General features: G+C 33.1%; 2 protein-coding genes across 2 annotated transcripts; both read right to left on the bottom strand.

Moving 5' to 3' along the window:
• Positions 1-51: 51 nt before the first annotated feature.
• On the bottom strand, positions 52-8,498 carry LOC107787371 (hyperosmolality-gated Ca2+ permeable channel 2.1-like). Its single transcript, XM_016608926.2, has 12 exons — positions 8,266-8,498; positions 7,247-7,606; positions 6,228-6,374; positions 5,749-5,812; positions 5,411-5,620; positions 4,510-4,686; positions 3,775-4,073; positions 3,141-3,411; positions 2,224-2,502; positions 746-979; positions 501-669; positions 52-411 (listed from the first exon to the last, which is right to left on the bottom strand). The coding sequence occupies exons 2-12, from the start codon at positions 7,525-7,527 to the stop codon at positions 383-385; spliced, it is 2,160 nt and encodes a 719-aa protein (XP_016464412.2). The 5' UTR covers positions 7,528-7,606; positions 8,266-8,498; the 3' UTR covers positions 52-382.
• Positions 8,499-9,807: 1,309 nt separating this feature from the next.
• Positions 9,808-12,642, bottom strand: LOC107787372 (1-aminocyclopropane-1-carboxylate synthase 3-like). Its single transcript, XM_016608927.2, has 4 exons — positions 12,394-12,642; positions 11,752-11,883; positions 11,220-11,380; positions 9,808-10,892 (listed from the first exon to the last, which is right to left on the bottom strand). The coding sequence occupies exons 1-4, from the start codon at positions 12,532-12,534 to the stop codon at positions 10,016-10,018; spliced, it is 1,311 nt and encodes a 436-aa protein (XP_016464413.1). The 5' UTR covers positions 12,535-12,642; the 3' UTR covers positions 9,808-10,015.
• Positions 12,643-20,342: the final 7,700 nt, after the last annotated feature.

Here is a 20,342-nt window from a genome sequence, read left to right as displayed (position 1 = left end):
ACATATAGATTAACCTGTAAGCGTTTCAACTATACATGTGAGAACATACTCTAACAAAAGATTTTCACCATTCATGGAACTATCATCTGTACAAAAACTCAATAACGTTCATCTTCCCATCTCTATGTGAGACAAGCGGAGAGAGATCCAGAAAGGAGAGAATAAAAAATACAATCTAAATAACTTCTCAAAATCTTGCAGCCCCAGGAGTTTTTAAGATTCATCTCCTGAGTATACTAAACGTCCCTATTCAAGATATCATCATGCCTTTTCCTCCAAAAATATAGTTACAACAATCTCTATTAGCAATGTTGCTGTATGTATGCCCAGAAATTCCTCTACTTGATTATGATTCTCCAATTTTCAACGTATGTTGAACCCATTAAGAAGGGTGATGGACAGGGCTTTTTCCTATAACCAACATGGTGTCAAGAACATTTTTAGAAAGACATTCAAAAATTTTAACAATTGTTGCATAATAGTCATTTAGCAATTTGAACCTGGATTAATTTCTAGGTCTTCAAGCCTGCAGTTGTTATGATTTGGGGGAACAGGATCACCGAGCGTGAGGGAACTGGATTTGAACTGAGTATAAGCTGATGTGAGTTTTTGATGGATCTCTTTCATCTTCCCAGTTTGCTCATCTTGCCGATCCATTTCAATGAGGATCTGCGGAAATGAACACCTGGGATAAGAGGCATACAACAGAAAATATTTGTAAATCGAACATAGCAATTAAATATACCTGGGCAGGAATGTGCTTGAATAATGGTTGAAACCTCTGTCTGCAATACTCATTGAAAAGGAGTGTCAAGATTATCAGGGGAATTACAAAGCTTGATGCCACTGTAGACTTTTTTAGTCCAAAGACTGCCATGGCTATAATTTGCATCAGCACCATTGAGAAAATTGTTGTGTTGTGGACAATAGGCCAATAGGTTCCCCCAGTTTGATATTTCGTTACATATACATTGAGGATCTGAAAATTTTGGTAAATTGGTGTCACAAACACAGGCTACAAGTGTGGATGCCAAGGAAAGCTTATTGAAGTGTACATAAGCACATAGATGTTCAGGTTATCATACTAAAAATAGCACAATAAGTTAATAAAAAACCAAGCCTCCTCCTTGGATGACTTTCCTTTCTTTTTTTAACCATTCAAGATAACATTCACTTTCTTTAGTAGAAGAGTCCTTTTAGACATCATTTACACTTCAGGTCATATAAACTTATTTCCTTTTTGCAATCCTGAAAAATCAAATGTAACTTGTGCCCTTTGTACTTCCCTCACTTTAATATTCCACTAGGGAATAAGAAACTGTTATGGTTCTGAGATCCATCAAGCACCAATTTTTGAGTTGGTCGAACCTTCAAAAGGTGTAGCCAAATGCTTGCCTCTTTATCTTTACTCATTTCAACAAGTGCAAGTCTGGTATAAGCAGCCATTTTACACATTTTTTCTCATGAATCTATGATTCCTAACAGTCAAAGGAACAGATCCTTGGTTATGACTATCACATTAACAACCAAGTAGGATCCTTTCGTCACTTTAAACACCACAAATGTGTCGTCACGGAATTCCAAGAACATTGGCGGTTCTCACAGAACTAGATCTAATAATCCAAGATAATCAATGAAGCTTCTTTCTACTACATAATCTGTTCATGATATTTTTTGCATGTTTATTTCAAGTAGATCTAAGGCAAGGTTGAATAACCATCTCGAAATACTGAAAGGCCAAAGCAAAACAACCGGGGTACTAAATGCCCAGAAGTAATTCTACTTTGGAACCAAATTTGATTGTGTGGATATAACTTGGTAATCATATTTATAAGGTCTCATGTTTATTTTTATTTTTTTGAGTTTTCTATCCAACTGCACATAATTGTCTGGTGCAACCATAAAAACTTTAGGCAAATTTATTCAATCCAGCTACAACAGCACAATTCAAATGCTGCTAACATCTCCAAAGGTATCACTTTTCATCAATTTCACGCAAATGAAATATGAGAGAGATGAGCAATTTAGAAGAGAGAAGCAGACTTTCAAAATATAAAGGCAAGAACGTGTATCTTGAGTAACCTGCCCCTACATAATCCAGACACATCTTGATTTCCTTTTTTTAAGATCCTACCTATACGTTTCATCTGTTAAAATAAATCCAAATTGGACAAATAAAAGAAGATTCAGATTAAATGGGATAATTCAGAAGGGAATGCTTACCTGATTACGGTATACAAGGTAGGCAAGGGAAAGATAAACCAGCAAGAATGGCAGTATCAAAGGAGACAATGTGGAATACACAAAGCCAAAAAGCCCAAATAGAAGGATCCTTGGAACTTCTGTATGGTATGGAAAAGTCAATGTGCCGTATGTAGAGACATCCTTGTTTCTGAGAACAAATCTATAGAATAAGTTGCAGAGTAGACCAAATGGTTGCATGAGTTCACATGATAGACTTGCCCAGCCTGATGTCAAAACATAAGTCATAAAAAAGGTGGCCTGCAAAAAAATATATTAATCATCACACTTGGTGAATTCTTCAAGTCACAAGGTGAAGGTTAGGAGATCAAAAATAGACCACTTCATTGTGAAGGGAAAGTACTCAATAAGGAAATGTAAACAAAAGGGAAAAAGAGGACGTAGGTATAGTTTTTCCGGGGTCTCCCATTTCCTAATTGGACAGCTTAGAGGCAGTGATGACACATTATGCTCTGCAGTTTTTGTTTTAATTCCTCTTACATTCTCTTCACAAGTTGGACTAATAGCAGTTTCTGCCCTTTATCATATCTAATGATTTAGGAAATAGGACATGTATTTTCCACAAAGGACTAATAACTTCTCACCCCATTAATCTTGAATGAAGTGTGGTGCAACTGAGAAGTGACTTTCTCCTACCACGACATTAATAAATAATAACTACACTAAAGAAGACTAGCTCTAGCGTCCATCAACCCAATAAAATGGCTAAACTTAAACCTAGTATTAGCGTTATTGCTATCTCTAAGGAAGCATTATAGAAACATGATGAATTCCTAAAATCAAATATTTGTCGATTTAGTATTTGAGGATTGAGAGAACAAGGTACAGCGAAGGGAAAGCAGGTAAACACACACATACACATAAAGGAGGCAGCTTACCGTTGATGGCACTGCTGTTGCAAGTAGGTTTTTTACATCCTTAAAAAACTTAGAGAACCTCTCGATCACAGACCCCGAGAGGATGTTACCAAAGAAAACATTCCAGATGAAGAAGCATAAAACTTTTATGCAAGCACTCCTCTTCCTGTCACTACGAGAGATAGAGCCTTCCATTGTAGAAAATAACAACATTATTGGAGGAACCATGTACATAAATATTATTAACACGACACTTGGTAGATATCCCGTAGCCAGCTGACTCATTGCTTTCCTGCAAGAAAGAAAAGGAAAAGGATAGCCATGTTGCCCATGGATATAGCTCAGACTTAACAAACCTGTAGGAATAAATTCGATCTCTAGTCTCAAGGTTAATACAGAGAATGAAAAAGACACATCAAAGTTAGTAGCTAAACAAAACAGTGCAAAGACTGAGGAAGGTGGTAAATCATTTTGAAATTAAAAGGTCAACCTTGAGTCAAGAAACGGAATTTATTTCCCATAGGTGTTTTTGTGTATGTGTGTGTACGAATGGTCAATACCTGTACTCTGTGAAAAAATAGATTTGCTATGGTAAAATCTTTAAACATAGAAAATTAGGGCTAAATTTTACCAAAATGGGTAGTGACAGGACTACCTCTGTAAAATTCCTCTAAGAAATGGAAATGTCTTTTGAAGCTTATCGAGGTGAACAAGACCTTGTGTTAATGAAACAGGCACAATGAAAAATGCCACCAAAGCCATCGAGGCCACAAGAATAGCTATTTTGCGGATCCAAAGAAGTCTATATGGGACACAAATGTTTGACCAATACATATCGTCTGGTTCTGGAGAAAGATCTGTGACCCATGACATGGGATTTCGAGATTGAAGACCCTGAGAAGCAACCAAAGCAGCATAGCGATTCCTGAAAAAAACTAAAGCAGCTGCAGACTCCTGCAGGAAAAATTTGCATATTCATTTCACCTCTTATTTTGGCTAGGCTACCGAAATATGCAGCTAATTCAAAATCTTCAAGACAAAACAGTCTAGCACAAAGAAGCAATCTCTAGTATATGACACTCTAATCTCTTTACTAGTTAAATTCAGGATAAGTAACTTAGTACTGTTCTTCCCTTTGAAGATTAAGCAAACCGAGAACTGTGCATTGAAGTAACTTTTACCAAGCTGCATGAGAACTAAGAAGTTAATAGTGCTGCACATCTGAAGCCTCAAATGAACCCAGATATATAATCCGAAGAAGGTAAAGTTCCACCTATGGCATATTGAAACTTCCTCTCTAAAGATGCTATGACTTTTTCTAGCAATCAGTGTTAGTCATGACAATCATATGATCTGCTTATTTGCAAGAATAAAGGAATCAATTAAGTACCTTTTTCCTCAAATCTGAACCATCAAAATCACTTCTTCCTTTGTCAGTTTCCGCCTCCATGGGAAGCATAGTAAATGATGCTGTTGTTCCACAAAGGCCACATCTCATGGAACTTGATCCACAATGTAGTTCCCTAGGTGTCAGTTTCAGCATCTTGCACATCTTCCCTGCATCAGTCTGAAGTCATGCAACATGTGGCACATTAACAACCAGAAGAAATATATAAAGAGCACGAATAATGTCAAACCACTAGTGCAAGCAGAAGTCTTCATCAAGATCAAGATAATTTACTTTATTTAGTTCACATAAATATGATTACTCGAGTAGTAGTTCTTTTAAACTAGGGCCATGGAAACTCATAGGAGTTGGCATTACACTAAATAACCTTGACCCTTTCAATAATCGCAGAGAGTGCTTTCAAGAAGAAAAATTAGATAATATTCCTGAGGCTTCAGGCACCTTATGTCTACCATGAAGAAAACTATCTCTACATTTCTAAGGAGAATTACTAGTTTTCAATGTGGAAGATAAATTGCCAGCATCAAAAACTAACTCTTTTTGCAGTTAAGTTTTTCCGTATCATTAACTGCAGTTTCAAAACCATTTTGAGCTTTAACATCTCAAGGATGCTACAAGAAAAGAAAAATTTTAAAATATTCATCCTTATTTACAAACATCTACAGAAAAGTAATACATAGCACCTGGTACAAACTCGAAGCCATTTTCTCACCACTATGGCCTTACAAAGTGAAAATTTTCAACTCATATTAATATTTAGTTGGAACCAGAAGAGGATAATAGATGTGGTACAGAAGAGAAACTTCAAAGCCACATCAAGATTTCCATAGATGCAAGGGATAAATTTCCATAGTGAGTCTACCAAAAAGGAGTGAATACCCACCACCAGTTTCTGAACAGAACCAGATCGATAAACGATTTGATGAGATAAATAACTTGATGCATAGAAATTTGTGAAGAATCTTGTCACTGTTCCGCTGTACGATTCTTCTCGTGACCATGGGATGGCACGAACAAGAACTGTGAAGTAACTTGGGTTGGAAACAGATGAAGTAAAGTAAGCCAGCCTCATCCTTGAAATACTTTTGTACTCCTAAAAGCAAGTGAAGACCTTTTATGAAAAAAGAACCGACATGCTATCGCATATTACTAAGGATCAAGTATGAAATACATACATTTTCAAAGAAAAGCAGAAAATGAAAATTAATAGCGATTTCTTACAAGGTACAGAAGAAAACAAGCACAACACGATATGAGGTACAGCGCAAAGCAGTGAGCCCAAAGCCTGAAGAAGATGAAAGGCAATGTAGGTAAAACTGAGCCGGGATTAAAATGGACCAACAGATTAGAAAACTACCTTTTTCTATAAGATAAAATTAAAGAATCAGGAAACTACCTTCTACATATGCTTCCCTGGTCAACTTACAACACAATCTATTTAGTAATACTTTCTCTATTCTCAGTAAGATTAACTTCAGGATTTACTTAAATAAGTTTCAAAAATGAAAAGAAGACAGAACAAGGCATTTTCAGACTTGTAGACACTTCAATAAACAAGAAGCTTATAGTTCTCATTGTATTTCCAAAATGTGAGTAAAAGAGCCTTTTGCGATATGTATCTAAAGTATGTCCATTGATAAGAGAATAGATTAATCAACTGCATTTAAATCATTATCAGCAAATTTGTACACGTTTCATACCATCTTGACCCTTCCTCAACATTCACAATAGTGAATACCTCCAATGTCTCAGCTGGAATTTGGTGACGTTGCATCTCTTTTCCAAAATAATTAAGTGGGAGCACAAGGAAATTGCATACAATAGCTGCAATGGAGAATATTCGGAAACTGCCCACAATAAGCAGCAGGAGAGTAAGTCTACTGCAATGGAGCAATGGTTCATAGATATAACAAAGTGCAACAGAAAGGTGGTTCTTCAAGATGAACTTTAAACACTGTTGGCAGTGATACAAAAGCCAAGGTAAAAATAATTATCAAGAGAATGAAGTTGAACAACAAAATACTAAGCAGAGATATAAATGTTTAACCGTACTTTCTTTTATAAGTAACATTTATCATGACTTCTACAGGCAATGAGACAAAAAGTGCAACACTGTTATAGGTAGTACTATTCGATATATTCACAAAAAGTATAACTAAGCTTCTTCGGTCACTACATTCCCATAATAGCACACAAATGCATGACTCACTTTACACAAGCTACACAGGTCCACTATCACCAGGAAAGACAATCAAAATCACTTAAATAGCACATATATATTTGGCCATCCTTACAGTTGTTTAAGCCATCATTAATGACCAGAACACAGATTCCCTTTTATTTTTGTTAATTTTTCCTTTACGGTGCTCCCCAATGAAATCCAATCATCCATCCTTCTAAGGGGATAATGACAGGGCAATGAGAGTAAGCCCTGACTGCTATTTTTGCAATAGGTAAGCAACTTCCCACTAGACAATACAGAAAAATGAATTATGCATATATACTAATCGTCCATTAAAAAATATGCAAGTTCCTTTACTAGAAATTACATGCTTGGTGAAATTTTCCCTGCAAATGATGAAAATACTTGAAATGGGAGAAAATTGGGTAGAAGCTAATTTAGACTAATTCATTAAAATTAGTATCAGAAGTTAAATTGACTTTTCTTGAACACTAGAAAATCTAACAACTAATAAAGTGCTGAAAATTCCAATTTCACCTGAAAACAATCATCCGCACAAATACTACTGCATCCAATCCCCCAGTAGCACATATTTCTTCATCAGAAGTCTCCCATGCCTTAAGGATCCAACTTGGAGAAGGAACAAATCGATCAAAGCGAAAGGCATCCTGTTGTCTTGCTCGCACTTGAGCAATCTTCGCGCCAAAGTAAACATTTACAAAGCTCGGTTGTTTCCTTAAAACCGAATACAAGGAGAACAGCACTACGCACACTGCAGTATTGACACCAGCAGAAGTCAACAAAGCAGCTAGCTTCATCTCCGACCCCAAATATTTTAACAACCTCACTAATTAAGACATGCCATCACTGCTTCCTTCCTTTAAAGATTGGAAAGATCTGGAAACAACAGCAAGTTTGGTGTATTAAGGTCAAGAAACTGCAGAAGTGAAAATCATAGTGAAGGATTCATTTGATACAGTGAAAAACTAAAGCAGTTTTCAGTCAACTAATTATCTGGTGATAACCAGCGAATAAATTGTACGATACACCCAAAAAAGAAGAATACGAATAAGATAAAAAATGTAACATTTTGATACTATAAACAAGCAAAATAAGAAGTTACACAGGAAAAGCTTTAGCCTTGCAAGCATGCTCATTTCAAATATCCCCTAGCATACTGAAGTCTACTAAAGTTCATTTAATCCAGTGGCTGCACGAGCCAATGTAACATGCACAACCCGCTGAATAAATCCAATTATAACCAAAATTAAGTTAAAAATAAAAGCTTTACAGTTAAGGTAACTCCTAATTCCATCTTCTTCACAAAATCAGTTTGTGCAAAAAACACTTTTGCATATCAGTTTCCAAATAGATCAATTCAGAGGCAATATAGTATTTTGAAACAGCAAAATACCATAATTCATCACATTGAGTCCGTTACTACTCAAAACAATGGTCAAAAACGTACAGCAAAACGTTGCCGAAGCAGATTCTACACAAAAATCCGATTAAAAATCAGAAAAACATGAAAGGTTACCAGAAAATCTAACAATCACCTGAAAATTGCAAAACACTATTTTTTATTTCAGAATGCCGAAATGACGAATCTGAACGCAAAAAAAAAAAATATATGTATGAAAAAGCGATGAATGCTTAAAGCAACAAAATAGTGACTGCTTCAAACAGAAAGAAACCCTAGAAAATTCGTTGGTCCGTTTTTTGAAGTTGCGTTAGGATTTGGGAGAGGAGAGAAGAAGGATCGAATGGGCTCTAATTTTTCGGAAGAAGGAAACAGTGCCAGATAAGAAAGGCGCGTCGATTGCGAGTGAGTGCGTAAATTGTAGAAGTGAGATTTTGTGGGGCCCAATAGAGTTGCCACGTGGATTTAAGATTGAGGAGAGTGTAAACAGAATGGAACCGCTCCTAACTGTCAATATCCCGGTTTGATTGAAGTTTTTCATGCAAATTGACCCGCCGCACTACCCTGTTGTACCTAATGCATTGGGCTTAACTTGTGGATGATTACTTTTATAATACATGCTTAGTTACAGCTTGTTTGGACGGTTGTAATTATCTGTTTGTATTGTATTTTATTGTTACTTTAAATATAATGTTTGTTTTGATTGTTACTTAAATTTTATTATATCGTATCGTTAAATATGTCGTTACGTAACGACGAAAAGTGTCACTTTATGGAACGACCGATTTGGTGTGATCGTGTCGTTTTCTAAATTTTTTTCTCTCATCTTACCCTTGCTTATTATTAATTATTAATAATCTTATTTTATCTTTTACCCTACCTTTTTATACAATAATTCTTCCTCGTACCTTAATTTTTTTTATAATATTGCAAGTTAATTCTTCATATTGTTGGTGCATGATATCATGAAATGACGACTAATAATACAATCTATCCAAATATTATATACATCAAAACGATACAGTACAGTACTGTATAATATTATACGATACATTATGAAATGATACATAACAACCATCCAAACAAGTTGTTAGTTGAATACCACTAATGTGCCACAAATAAAGTTAATTAATTTCTACAATAAAACTGTGAGTCTATCTGCATAAAATTTTTTAGTCATAATATATAAGTAATTGTTTATATCTAAGATATTTGTCTTGCATTCTTTTACTTGAATGCAAACCGGCTCAGAATGTCTTTTTCCTCCTTATAGTTATATCAATGTCTCAATCTCAACAACTCTCTGATTTGTTCCTCTTCTTTTTTAGTAGGTCCGGAAATTAATGAAATAACATGCTCCATCCGTCTTAATTTATATGGCAATATTCAAATATCGAAAGTCAAACAATTTTTTTTAACTACGATTTTTTCATGCATTTTGAATATTTTAAATTGTTAATTATTGTGACTTATAATACTTTTTACGTAGTTTTTAAAAATTTAAATTTTATTTCAAAAAATATAAATATTCTATGTCCGAATCAACTAATCAATAGTAAAAATTAAGAAATTGGAATCTATAAATTTTGAAAATATATTATAATATTTGATAATGGACATAAAACATGAAAGCTACCAAGTGAGCTGACCATCACTGAAACATCACCATAACCCTACAGAACAATATAATATAATAAGAAAAGAACTGTATATGCTCCCTATCTATACTACAACTCTCCAATTATCAAATATCAAACACTACAATAATAGAGCATCTTCAATACACATCATTCAACGATCTGTTTTTCCTTCACCTGAAGATAACTTAACAACCCAATTCGCAAGTGTCCTCCTCCTTGAGCTAGAAGCCGCCGCCGCCGCCGTGATCAGGGCTGCCGCCGTTGAAGATTCATAGAACTGACAAAATCATCAATCCTCTGCATCGCGAGGTCAAGAGTTTTTTCGGACATATTTGCAAAACAAATTCTAAACCAACCAGGTTCACTACAGTGACAAGAAGATCCAGGAGACACATTTAAACCAACATCACTTAGTATCTTTTTCCACAGTTCCATTTCTGCTTCAAATGTGTTTGAACTAAGCAAATGCCTCATGTCCACAAAACAAAATAATCCGGCATTACTTTTCAAACACTCAATCCCAGAATTCTCTAACCCGGAAACAAGCATTTCCTTCCTATTTTTCAATTCTTTCTTGTTTTCTTTAATGTAACGTTTTATGAACTTTTTATCACCAAGAATTTTAGATAGTAGATACTGAGTTTGAGATGAAATGAGTCCAAAACTTGACATTTTTGTAGCGGCAGCTATAAGTGTTTCATTGTTTGAATAAATCATCCCAATTCTGAAACCTGGAAGTCCTAGATCTTTTGATAGACTTGACACAATGTGAACTTGGTTCCACATTTTGGATTTTTGGAGTTTTCTATCAATTAAAGCTTCCATTATGCTTATGAATTTTGGTGAATCAAAAACTGTTCCAGCGTATATTTCATCGCTAACTATGTGAATATTTTTCGTCATGGCAAAGGTGATAAGATTGTTTAATTCGTCTCGTGACATGGTTGTCCCTAGTGGATTTGAAGGATTTGTGATGAATACACCCTTGACTCTTAGACCAAGTCGTTGGGCTTCATCATATGCATCTTCAAGGGCAGACTCAGTTATTCTGAAGTTATTTGAACTATAGCAATGTATGGGTACAATTTCAGCCCTTGTTCTCCATTTAAGATCTCTATCAAACCTGTCATCATATATAGCAAAAAGAAATGCAAATCAGAATAATGGTTTAGAATTTGTAAAGAGTTAGTTAATGAGTTTTAAGTTTTACGCACTAACATTAAAAAAACAATTGACATCATATGATCATTTAAAAGATTAGTTAATTCAATCTGTAACTATTGAATATTCATTTATCGATAATCTAGAATAAATGGTAAAGAACTTATTATTATAACATGTTAAATTACACTAATGGTATTAAAAAAAATTAATTGGCGGTGCGTAAAACTTAAATCAGTTGTTAATTTATTTGAAACTGATGGACCAGTACTAAATAATTTCATGTTACCCTGGATAATAAGGAGTTGGAATAAGGAGAGCTTCCCCACGTTCAGCTAAGCAAAATATGAGGGTTTCATTTGCTGAAGTTGAACCAGCTGTGAGTACTAGCTTCTCTGGATCAAATTTTACTTTTTTTCTTCTAATCTCACCCATGAATGCCACTAGTACCTGAAAAATGTAGTAGCTTATTAAGATGACGTTTTTTCTCATTTTACACTGAAAATTTATAGACCATGATTTTATATAATAGACTACTAATCTGGAGCACGTGAAAATAACTTCAGATTACGTAAAATAGTAAAGACAAGATCCTAACTCTGAGAAGGTCCAAGTGTAGTGTTAAAAAAAATGTATATACGGTCAACTTTCCTCTGTCAATCATCTTTTATAACGGCATTTCACTATATTGGAACCAGTTTCTCATGTTATGTTATATTATGTATTCTCTACAATATCATTTTACTATAGCAGCTAAAAAATATCGGAACAAACTTTATTATAGAGAAGTTTAACTGTTATAACAAAAGGAAGAAAATTACGTTCTTGAAAGCCTGCAATCCATGATAATCTTGGAACAGAGCCAAGTATCTGAACATGGATCCTCCATTTTCTCTAAACTGGATTACATCTTGGTTTCTTGTGAGCCATGATTCAAGAAGATCGAATGAGAGCTGTGTTTGATTAGGGAAAAAAGAGAGGAAAAATATGAGGTTATGTTAGAGCTTCAAAAGATATATATACTCACGTTTCCTAAGCGAAAGTAAAACTATAAACAACAAAAAGGTTGTGCATGTTAATTATTCCAGACATGAGGTACCGCCTAGTGTTTCAATCGAACACTTTTTGGTTGCTATTGGTCAATGTCACATGAAGCAAAACCCAACCTTTTAAAACAAGAGATATAGGATATTAGCAAAAGTAGCACATTATTCCTTAACTTTATCTTTTGGGGCGACCATACATAATTTATCATGATATATACTAAACTGTATATATATAATACGCCATTGTAAACTCTTCAATCATCGAACAATTACTCTAGAATTATTCATGCATTCGTATTCTCACCACCCTTTTTGTGTGTCGAACAATATCTTTTTAAGAAGGAAATTAGAAAGAAAAAAAAAAACTCGAGTTTAGTGTATGTTGATAATAAGAAATGTCATATATATTAAACGTACCTGATTCTCAGCAAGACCCATCTGAATAATACCAGAAGGATTTTGAATGGGATCATATGGGTTCTTCTCATATTCTTGCCATCCTATGAAATAGGAAGAGTCTTGCCCGTGTGATTTGCACATAGCCATTTTGGACAACATTTTCAAGTGGCAATCCCTCCTATCACTATCCAGATAATATAAGCCTAAGTTAATTTAGAGGATTTTTTGTTGATATGATCGAGTGGAAGAGGAAGGAAGATCTAGAGAGAGAAGAAGCTACTTTGAGTAGGTATTGCAATGTCGATCGCATATATTTATACGCCTAAGTTTGCAAATGGAAAAAAATATCCCGACAGTAGTCTTCTATTGGTGGATTGTTCTCATTATTACTTTGACTAATGTGATCAATTCCATTTTGGTTTTTCTTTCTTGGCTCCCATACAAAATTTCTACTGTTTTCAGTTTCTATAAATTAAAAAAAAATAGTTAATCAAAATTTAGTTTCACCGCTCAACCAACTTTTACTACATTAAATACAACCTAGCTTGCTTTCTATTTTTAGTTTGAGCTTCTCCCATTAATCCCTTCCAAATTATTTTATATGTGTATGATTACGTATACACGCACATAATATTAAGGATTTAATTTATATGCATTGATATTATAATAAAAGTTTACATTGTCAGTGAATTTTTACATGTTGTACCACACTATCTATCTTACTTATTTTCGAAATAATTACTAGATCAATTTATTATAAATAATTACTTATAATTATCTATTGACTAGGTGATCAGATAGTATGAAACTAAATTTAAATTATTAGCACATATATAAAAGTTAAACCCTGTTATAAAATAAAAACTGTAAAGTAAAGACAAGTATAGAGAGAAACTGATATATTATTCAAACTTCAAACTTATTTTCATAATGAACTGAAATCTCCTCTATTTATAGAAGAAAGCAAGTTATTGTGTAAGCTGCTACTGTATCAGATATAGATAATCTTCTACCGGAGTAATGTTTATCCATAACGGAGTATCAAAAGGATAAGCTCATTGTACCAGATATAGATAATCTTCTACCGGGTGTGATGTTTATCCATAATGGGGTACCGAAAGGATAAGCTCATTGTACCAGATATAGATAATCTTCTACCGGGGGTGATGTTTATCCATAACAGGGTACTGAAAGGATAAGCTCATTGTACCAGATATAGATAATCTTCTATCGGGTGTGATGTTTATCCATAATGGGGTACTGAAAGGATAAGCTCATTGTACCAGATATACATAATCTTCTACCGGAGGAGATGTTTATCCATAACGGGGTACCAAAAGGATATTCTTCAGGAGACTTATTTTCAATAAAGTACTAAATAGATAAACATATTTACGGCGGAATCTTATATAGATAAGTTTCTTCAGAAAACTTATTTACAACGGAGTACTAAATAAACATCCATAATATAATATATTTATAACAAACTCTTCATACAATAAATTTCAAGGTGGTGTTACAATATGGCTTTTATTATTACAGTCTACTGGTTGGTATTACTATCTTCTACTTCCTCCGTTTACTTTTACTTCTCTATTATGAACTTTGCACGCCTTTTAAGAAATAATAAATGAAGTGTATAATTTACCATGATAGTCATATTAATTGATGCATATTTTTAATAATTTGAGAAAATAATTTGAAATGAGTAATTAACATTGTGGCTATAACAGGAAAAAAGAAATTGTCTTCTCTTGATATGCTAAAAGTGACAAGTAAAAATAAAAAATTATTTTTAAAATACTGGACAAGTAAAATTGAACGAAGGGAGTATCAAATATTGTCTCATATGTCAAATATATGAGTGTCAATTGAAATACCAAAGTTTATAACGAGAAAAAAAAAAGGAAAGGAAAAGTTCTTTTCATTACAACACTTCTTTTACGATAATTTTCAAGGAAAGCTATGAAAAATCAATGAAATAAAATTAATTTCCCCTTGTCAGGGTTCTTTAGCGACCAATTAGCCCCACCATTTCTTCTTTCCCAAATAGTGCTCCCTTAACTTAAATAGCGAATATCTACGTTACCGTGGTCCCTGTGTTACAATTATGCAATCTACTTTGCACTGAAATTCTTCCAAACAAACAAAAATGTGGAAAATGTAGGAAGCCTTAGGGTGTGTTTGGTTTACATGAAAATAGTTTTTGGAAAATATTTTTAATTTTTTTTTATATTTGGTTAGCTTAAATATTTTGAAAAACGTTTTCCTAGTAAACTCAATTTTCTCCATTTTTCGTACCAAAAGAAGGAAAAACATTTTTCAAAACTCTTTTTCAACCTACCCCACCATATTTTCCAGCCCAGCCCTGCCCCACCCCTCCTAACATCGCCATCGATACTCTGATCCCTAGACCCCGACCGACCATCCTCCCCGCCCCTACCTATTTCGTCTCATATAGTATTTGCCTATACTTTTCTCACGAAAACATTTTATATATATATATATATATATATATATCAAACAATATTTTTTGCTACCTAATAAGTAAGAAAATTACTTATTTTTTAAGAAAATATATTAATTTCTATATCAAACACACCCTTAATTCCTTATCTATATACTAGGTGGATTATAGTACAAGATGTGAGGTCAAATCTTTTTAAGCGCATTATTTGCCTTTGTATAGTGCCTACCAAACACAAAAGCCAGTGTCAAATCTTTTTAAGCGCATTATTTGCCTTTGTATAGTGCCTACCAAACACAAAAGCCAGTGTTGATGAAGTATATGAAATTAGTAACCCTCTTTTTAAAAGGAAAACTTTTCTACATTCTCTACTTTTCGTGGAACCAATAGGCAGGCACTTCTTTTGTATAGCCAACAGTCCAACTTTTAATCTTGTCTCACTTGTCTATTGCTTTGATACTTAAAAAAATTCAAACATCAAAAGAATTTCCTCTTTCTCAAGTCCTTAGCCTATTATTACCAATTAAAGGAATTTTATCTTCAAGCACCTTCCTATTGGGCTTATACTTGCAGTCATTAATAGGTGATAACATGACATTTTAGTTTAGAATCATAAATATATGATCAGCGTGTGACTGACAGGATTTATATTAAATTTACATCTCTAGAAAACAGGAGCCAAATACAACATGATCAATTTTTATGTGTTTGTTTGCTATTTTTCAATGAGTATAATTTTTATACATTAATAGTATATAATCATTATAAGGATAACTAAAAGATAACTATTGAAAATATTATGTTAGTATCCTAAAAAAATAAGATAAGTAACATACTATAACAGGTTAAAATAGGGATAATACCACGGACCTTCCTCCTCTGACGAAAGTTTTTGCCAAAATATTAATGAAGCTCTAGACATGTCTTTTTTACAATTTATGACCGGAAAAAGATGATCTAAAAAATAATGAATTTAAAAAGATAATAAAATGTTTTATTTTAAGAAAATCACATGAACAAAAGGTTCACAAGACATCGCATGGCTCTACCTTCATCAGTCAGGTAAGAAAATGGTCAGAAGGATCGAGTTATCAAATAATCAAGTATAAAAAATAATCGTGATAAAACATACCTCAGATATGTATGAAATAAAGTAACAAACGAATCCAAATTTAGAGGCCCCGAGGTACATTAAAAAATATTAGTGTATAAAAATTAAATTGTTTTCTAAATAATTGTATCTCAAGAAGTATCAAACACCTAGGGCCCACATGCCATTTTTTTCTAGAGAACTCAAACATATAACATGTTTCTGAGATTGGAATTAAAATTTAATGCGTCAACCTCGTCGTATAGCATTTGAGCGTAAGATTCAAGTTTCATAAAAATAATCTCACCTTCTTCAATATTTCATCCTCAGTATTCATAAACCCATTATATTCTCACCTCAAAAAGTAATTTAATACTGTTTCAGAGAAGAATTTTAATTCAATGATAAAAGATTTTCATTGTATTAATAATCTATAACTTAGGAATAGTAAAAAGATATGACTCAAAAAATCAACTATATGTTCAGCTATATATTTATTCATTATATTCAACAGTATTTCTGCAAGTTCTAAAGTTAAAACCATTAGAGTTTAAATTTTATATATTGACAATAAAAATTATATATATTTACACGATTATATCACTTAAAAGGTAATTGCATGTAATTTTATTTCGTAAATTTAAATTTCAAATATTGTATAGGAATGAAAAAATCTCTTTTGAAATTAAATACATAACTAAGTTATAAGGAGAAAGAAGATTCATATAATCAATCCAATAAATTTGAGATTGAAATATAATTACTATTGTTGTATTAGGGGTGTATAAACCGAACCGAAAAACTGCACCAAACCGAAAAGTCAAACCAAACTGATTAAATTTGATTTGGTTTGGTATTGAGTAAAAAAATCCAAACCAAACCGACATATAAATATATATTTTTTATATATACTTTTAAAATTTTATATAAAATTTTCTTTAAAAAATGTCTAGAAATATTTGGGATTCTCTTACATGATATAGTATTAAATAGAATATGAAGTGCTCCGTATTTATTAATCTTAAATAATGGGTTGTATTATCACTTTCTTATTAAGTATTACTGAAATGCGTCAATCTCTTTGTTCTTCCATATTAATATGTCAAAATCTATTAAATTCTTATATCTTTTTCGAATTTGAAGTGGTTATTATTATTTAGGTATCATCTAGATTTTTATGTTTAGTTACTAAATTCGGTTAACCTTGAATGTGTACATCAACAAAAATTATTGTCAGACGACTAAAAAATTAACTATCATATGTTACTAAGAAAATTCTCCCATAAAAATATTTTAATAGATAATATGTTTGTCAAGTTTTTAAATTTTTACTAAACATATATTTACTTATAAAAAATTTAACAAAGTAAGATTGAAATAATATTTAAGTAACAAAAAACCCGAAGACTCCGAAAAAACCGACAAAACCGAACAAATCCAAACCAATATAATTGGTTTGGTTTGATTTTGATAAAAACTGAACCAACCCGGTACATGTACACCCTTAGTCAGTATATATAACTTAACAACTTGTTTGGATGGACGTTGTTATGCATCGCTTCATAATATATCGTATAATTAAGTATTGTATTGTACTATATCGTTTTGATATATTCAATATTTGGATAGATTGTATTGTTTACCGTCGTTTCATAATGTCATGCACCAACAATATGAAGAATAAAATTGTAATATTATAAAGAAAAAGTAAGGTATGAGGTAGAATTATTATATAAAAGGTAGGGTAAATGATAAAATAGGATTATTTAATAATATAGAAGGGCAAGATGAGAGAAAAGATAAGATAACGATGCGACCACACCAAACGGTCATTCCATAAAGTGGCACTTTTCGTCGTTACATAACGACGGATTTAAAAATACGATACTATTAATATAATTGAAGTAACAATCAAAATAAATATTGTATTTAAAGTAACAATACGATACAATACAACATGTAACAACCATTCAAACAAGCTTTAAATCACAATAATAATGTTGTTGTCGAGTGACGTGTCCTGCTCCAATGGTGGTCCTTATAATCTGTTTTGGCTAAATGGAGAGGGAGGGCCTTTCTCTGAACCAGAACTGTGTCACTTTCCCTGTTGGCCCCATTTTTTCAGCTAACTTATTATTCTTTCATGGATTTAAACCCTTTATTTCACCAAAACACACCAGAAAATGCTACCCAAATAAGGGAACGACAACTATTCAACAATGAATTCTGGCCTCTTTTTCCTCTTATCCTCAGTGCTCTGATAAACTGATCAGTTTTTAAAGTCTCTGTGACAAGACTTCAGCTCGATAATTTGATACCACGCAATGGCCGGTGCTGGATAATATACCAAAATTATCCACCGTTTGACACTTGGAACTAGGAAACAAATCATGTTTCCACAATATTGGCAAATTCTTGACGTTCAGTTCTTGGGGTTTTAAAAAAAATTAATTTACTGTCATTTTTGGAAACAATGACTAAAATAAGTTTGCAGAATTATAGTAACGCGCGCGGGATAGAGAAAATGAGATAAAAGACTTGATAGAAAAGCAGAGAACTCACAAGTCGCTGTCTTTTAAAGTTTCTACAGTTAAACAACAAGTTTCTATAGTGTCTTTTCCCTACTCACATACAATATGATAATAATGAAAAGGAGAATTTCTACTTTCAACAAATGAAGAAAATGAATAACGAACGGCCAGCATTTTTCTCTCCTTCCCATCTTTGAACAAAACAAGTTTATTAATACTAACACGATATTTCAAGTCATTTATAACTACGCATATTCAGCAATATATCTATATTATTATTCAATGCCGTATATATATTTAGTTAGGAACATGGTTAGCAACATGCCCTAGTTTATATACTATCTTTGTTACTATATGCTTTAGTGTTTAATTGATGGAATTAGTACTTAAATGATCGACCCAATTAACACAATCCTCTAGAAGTATGTGAAAAAAATATTGCCAAAAAGCAGCCCGGTGCATAAAGCATTCGGTATTCATGCAAGATCCGGAGAAAGTTCGCACTCCTAGGAGTGTAATGTAAACAGGATACCCTAATATAAATAGTTGTGGCTGCTTCCACGACTCAAACCCGTGACCTATAGGTCACACAGGAAACAACAAAATACCTATATAAATGTTGGGAATAAATGTTGTAGGGAGGAGATCATGTGACAATTGTGAATGCAAAGACTAAGAATAGTCATGTGAGAGCATCGTTTTATGGTCCTTCAATGCACCCTTAAAACCATCATTCTAAGATCTTTGGGTCCTTAGAGGCACTTCATTTGGTAACATGTAACGTGATGCCCACGTTACACCATAACTCATTGTTCACCCCAACCCTTAGGACAAAACCCACGGGAACATTTTGTTCCTTTACTAAACAACCCCACACCCCCCACCCCCGGAAAAAATATTTTTAAGCAGTGTAAAGATTTTTTACGCTATTAGGTTACTTCAAATAAGTATGGGTTGATAAGCTCCAAAACATAGTGAAGACTCCGGATGCTCCTTGTCCTATGCCCAGGCATCTGGTTACCTTTGCGAATCTCCGCCACCTGCTTTTGAGTTATTGTTACTTACGTCTAATGACATGTCACAACTCACAACATGCAAAACTACACTTATATATACGATTTACACGACTAGTGTATATTATTTAAATCCTGTTGAGAAATAATGTTATAAATTACCATGCACGAAGAAACACACCCATATATGCACATGATACACACACTTGAGAATATAATTTTATGATAAGGAATTGATCATGTATTTACCTACTTCTGCTCCTTTATTGATATGGATTATGAAAATAAATAATGCTGATAACATGAATATACAGTTAGGTATGCATGCAGCTGAAATGGTATTCTACCATTGAAGACTAACGAAATTTCCTGGTGAGATCTCTTCAGAATATGGAAGTGAAAGAAAAGTCAAAAAAATTGAATGCTTTCTTGGTATGCATTCATCCAAAAGTAGATTTCCCAGCAAGTTTTCGGCAAATATGTTTGGAAAAAGCACCTACAATATTGTTAAAAGTTTTCTGATTCATTCTAAAGTACTCTTTCAACTTTCCACCTGTTTTTCCTTAATTTCTTGCTATGTTAGTAGCATATTTGGAAGTGGTCGCTCAAATGAATATGAAACCTATATGCTTAAGATAATTATTAAGCAAATAAAACTGTGTTATCTCTAATAATACTGTAAATTTTCAGATTAAATGACTACATAATTCAATATGATATTAGAGCAAGCGCAAAGCTCATGGTTTCAAGTCTCACTGCAACTCTTGATAATGAATTTTTACACATTCGACAATAAGTCTCTCTTATAAATAAAAATGTGATCTATCTAAAGTAAATATCTTTTTTTCCTCTTAAGTGTTTCTTGT

Source organism: Nicotiana tabacum, chromosome 12 (genome assembly GCF_000715075.1).
Source record: "Nicotiana tabacum cultivar K326 chromosome 12, ASM71507v2, whole genome shotgun sequence".
Lineage (NCBI taxonomy): Eukaryota > Viridiplantae > Streptophyta > Magnoliopsida > Solanales > Solanaceae > Nicotiana > Nicotiana tabacum.
The sequence above is the reverse complement of the archived record's forward strand: the minus strand, read 5'-3'. Positions and strand labels throughout refer to the sequence as shown.

What these genes read in the sequence shown, in the direction of transcription:
- LOC107787372 (XM_016608927.2), bottom strand. Translation starts at nt 12,534, where the DNA reads ATGTTGTCCAAAATGGCTATGTGCAAATCACACGGGCAAGACTCTTCC. An exon ending in TGGGTCTTGCTGAGAATCAG is followed by an intron (nt 11,884 to 12,393) that starts GTACGTTTAATA and finishes AATCAAACACAG; the next exon opens with CTCTCATTCGATCTTCTTGA. An exon ending in CCAACTCCTTATTATCCAGG is followed by an intron (nt 10,893 to 11,219) that starts GTAACATGAAAT and finishes ATATGATGACAG; the next exon opens with GTTTGATAGAGATCTTAAAT.
- LOC107787371 (XM_016608926.2), bottom strand. Translation starts at nt 7,527, where the DNA reads ATGAAGCTAGCTGCTTTGTTGACTTCTGCTGGTGTCAATACTGCAGTG. An exon ending in GTGCGGATGATTGTTTTCAG is followed by an intron (nt 6,375 to 7,246) that starts GTGAAATTGGAA and finishes TATTGTGGGCAG; the next exon opens with TTTCCGAATATTCTCCATTG. An exon ending in AGACCTAGAAATTAATCCAG is followed by an intron (nt 412 to 500) that starts GTTCAAATTGCT and finishes TGTTGGTTATAG; the next exon opens with GAAAAAGCCCTGTCCATCAC.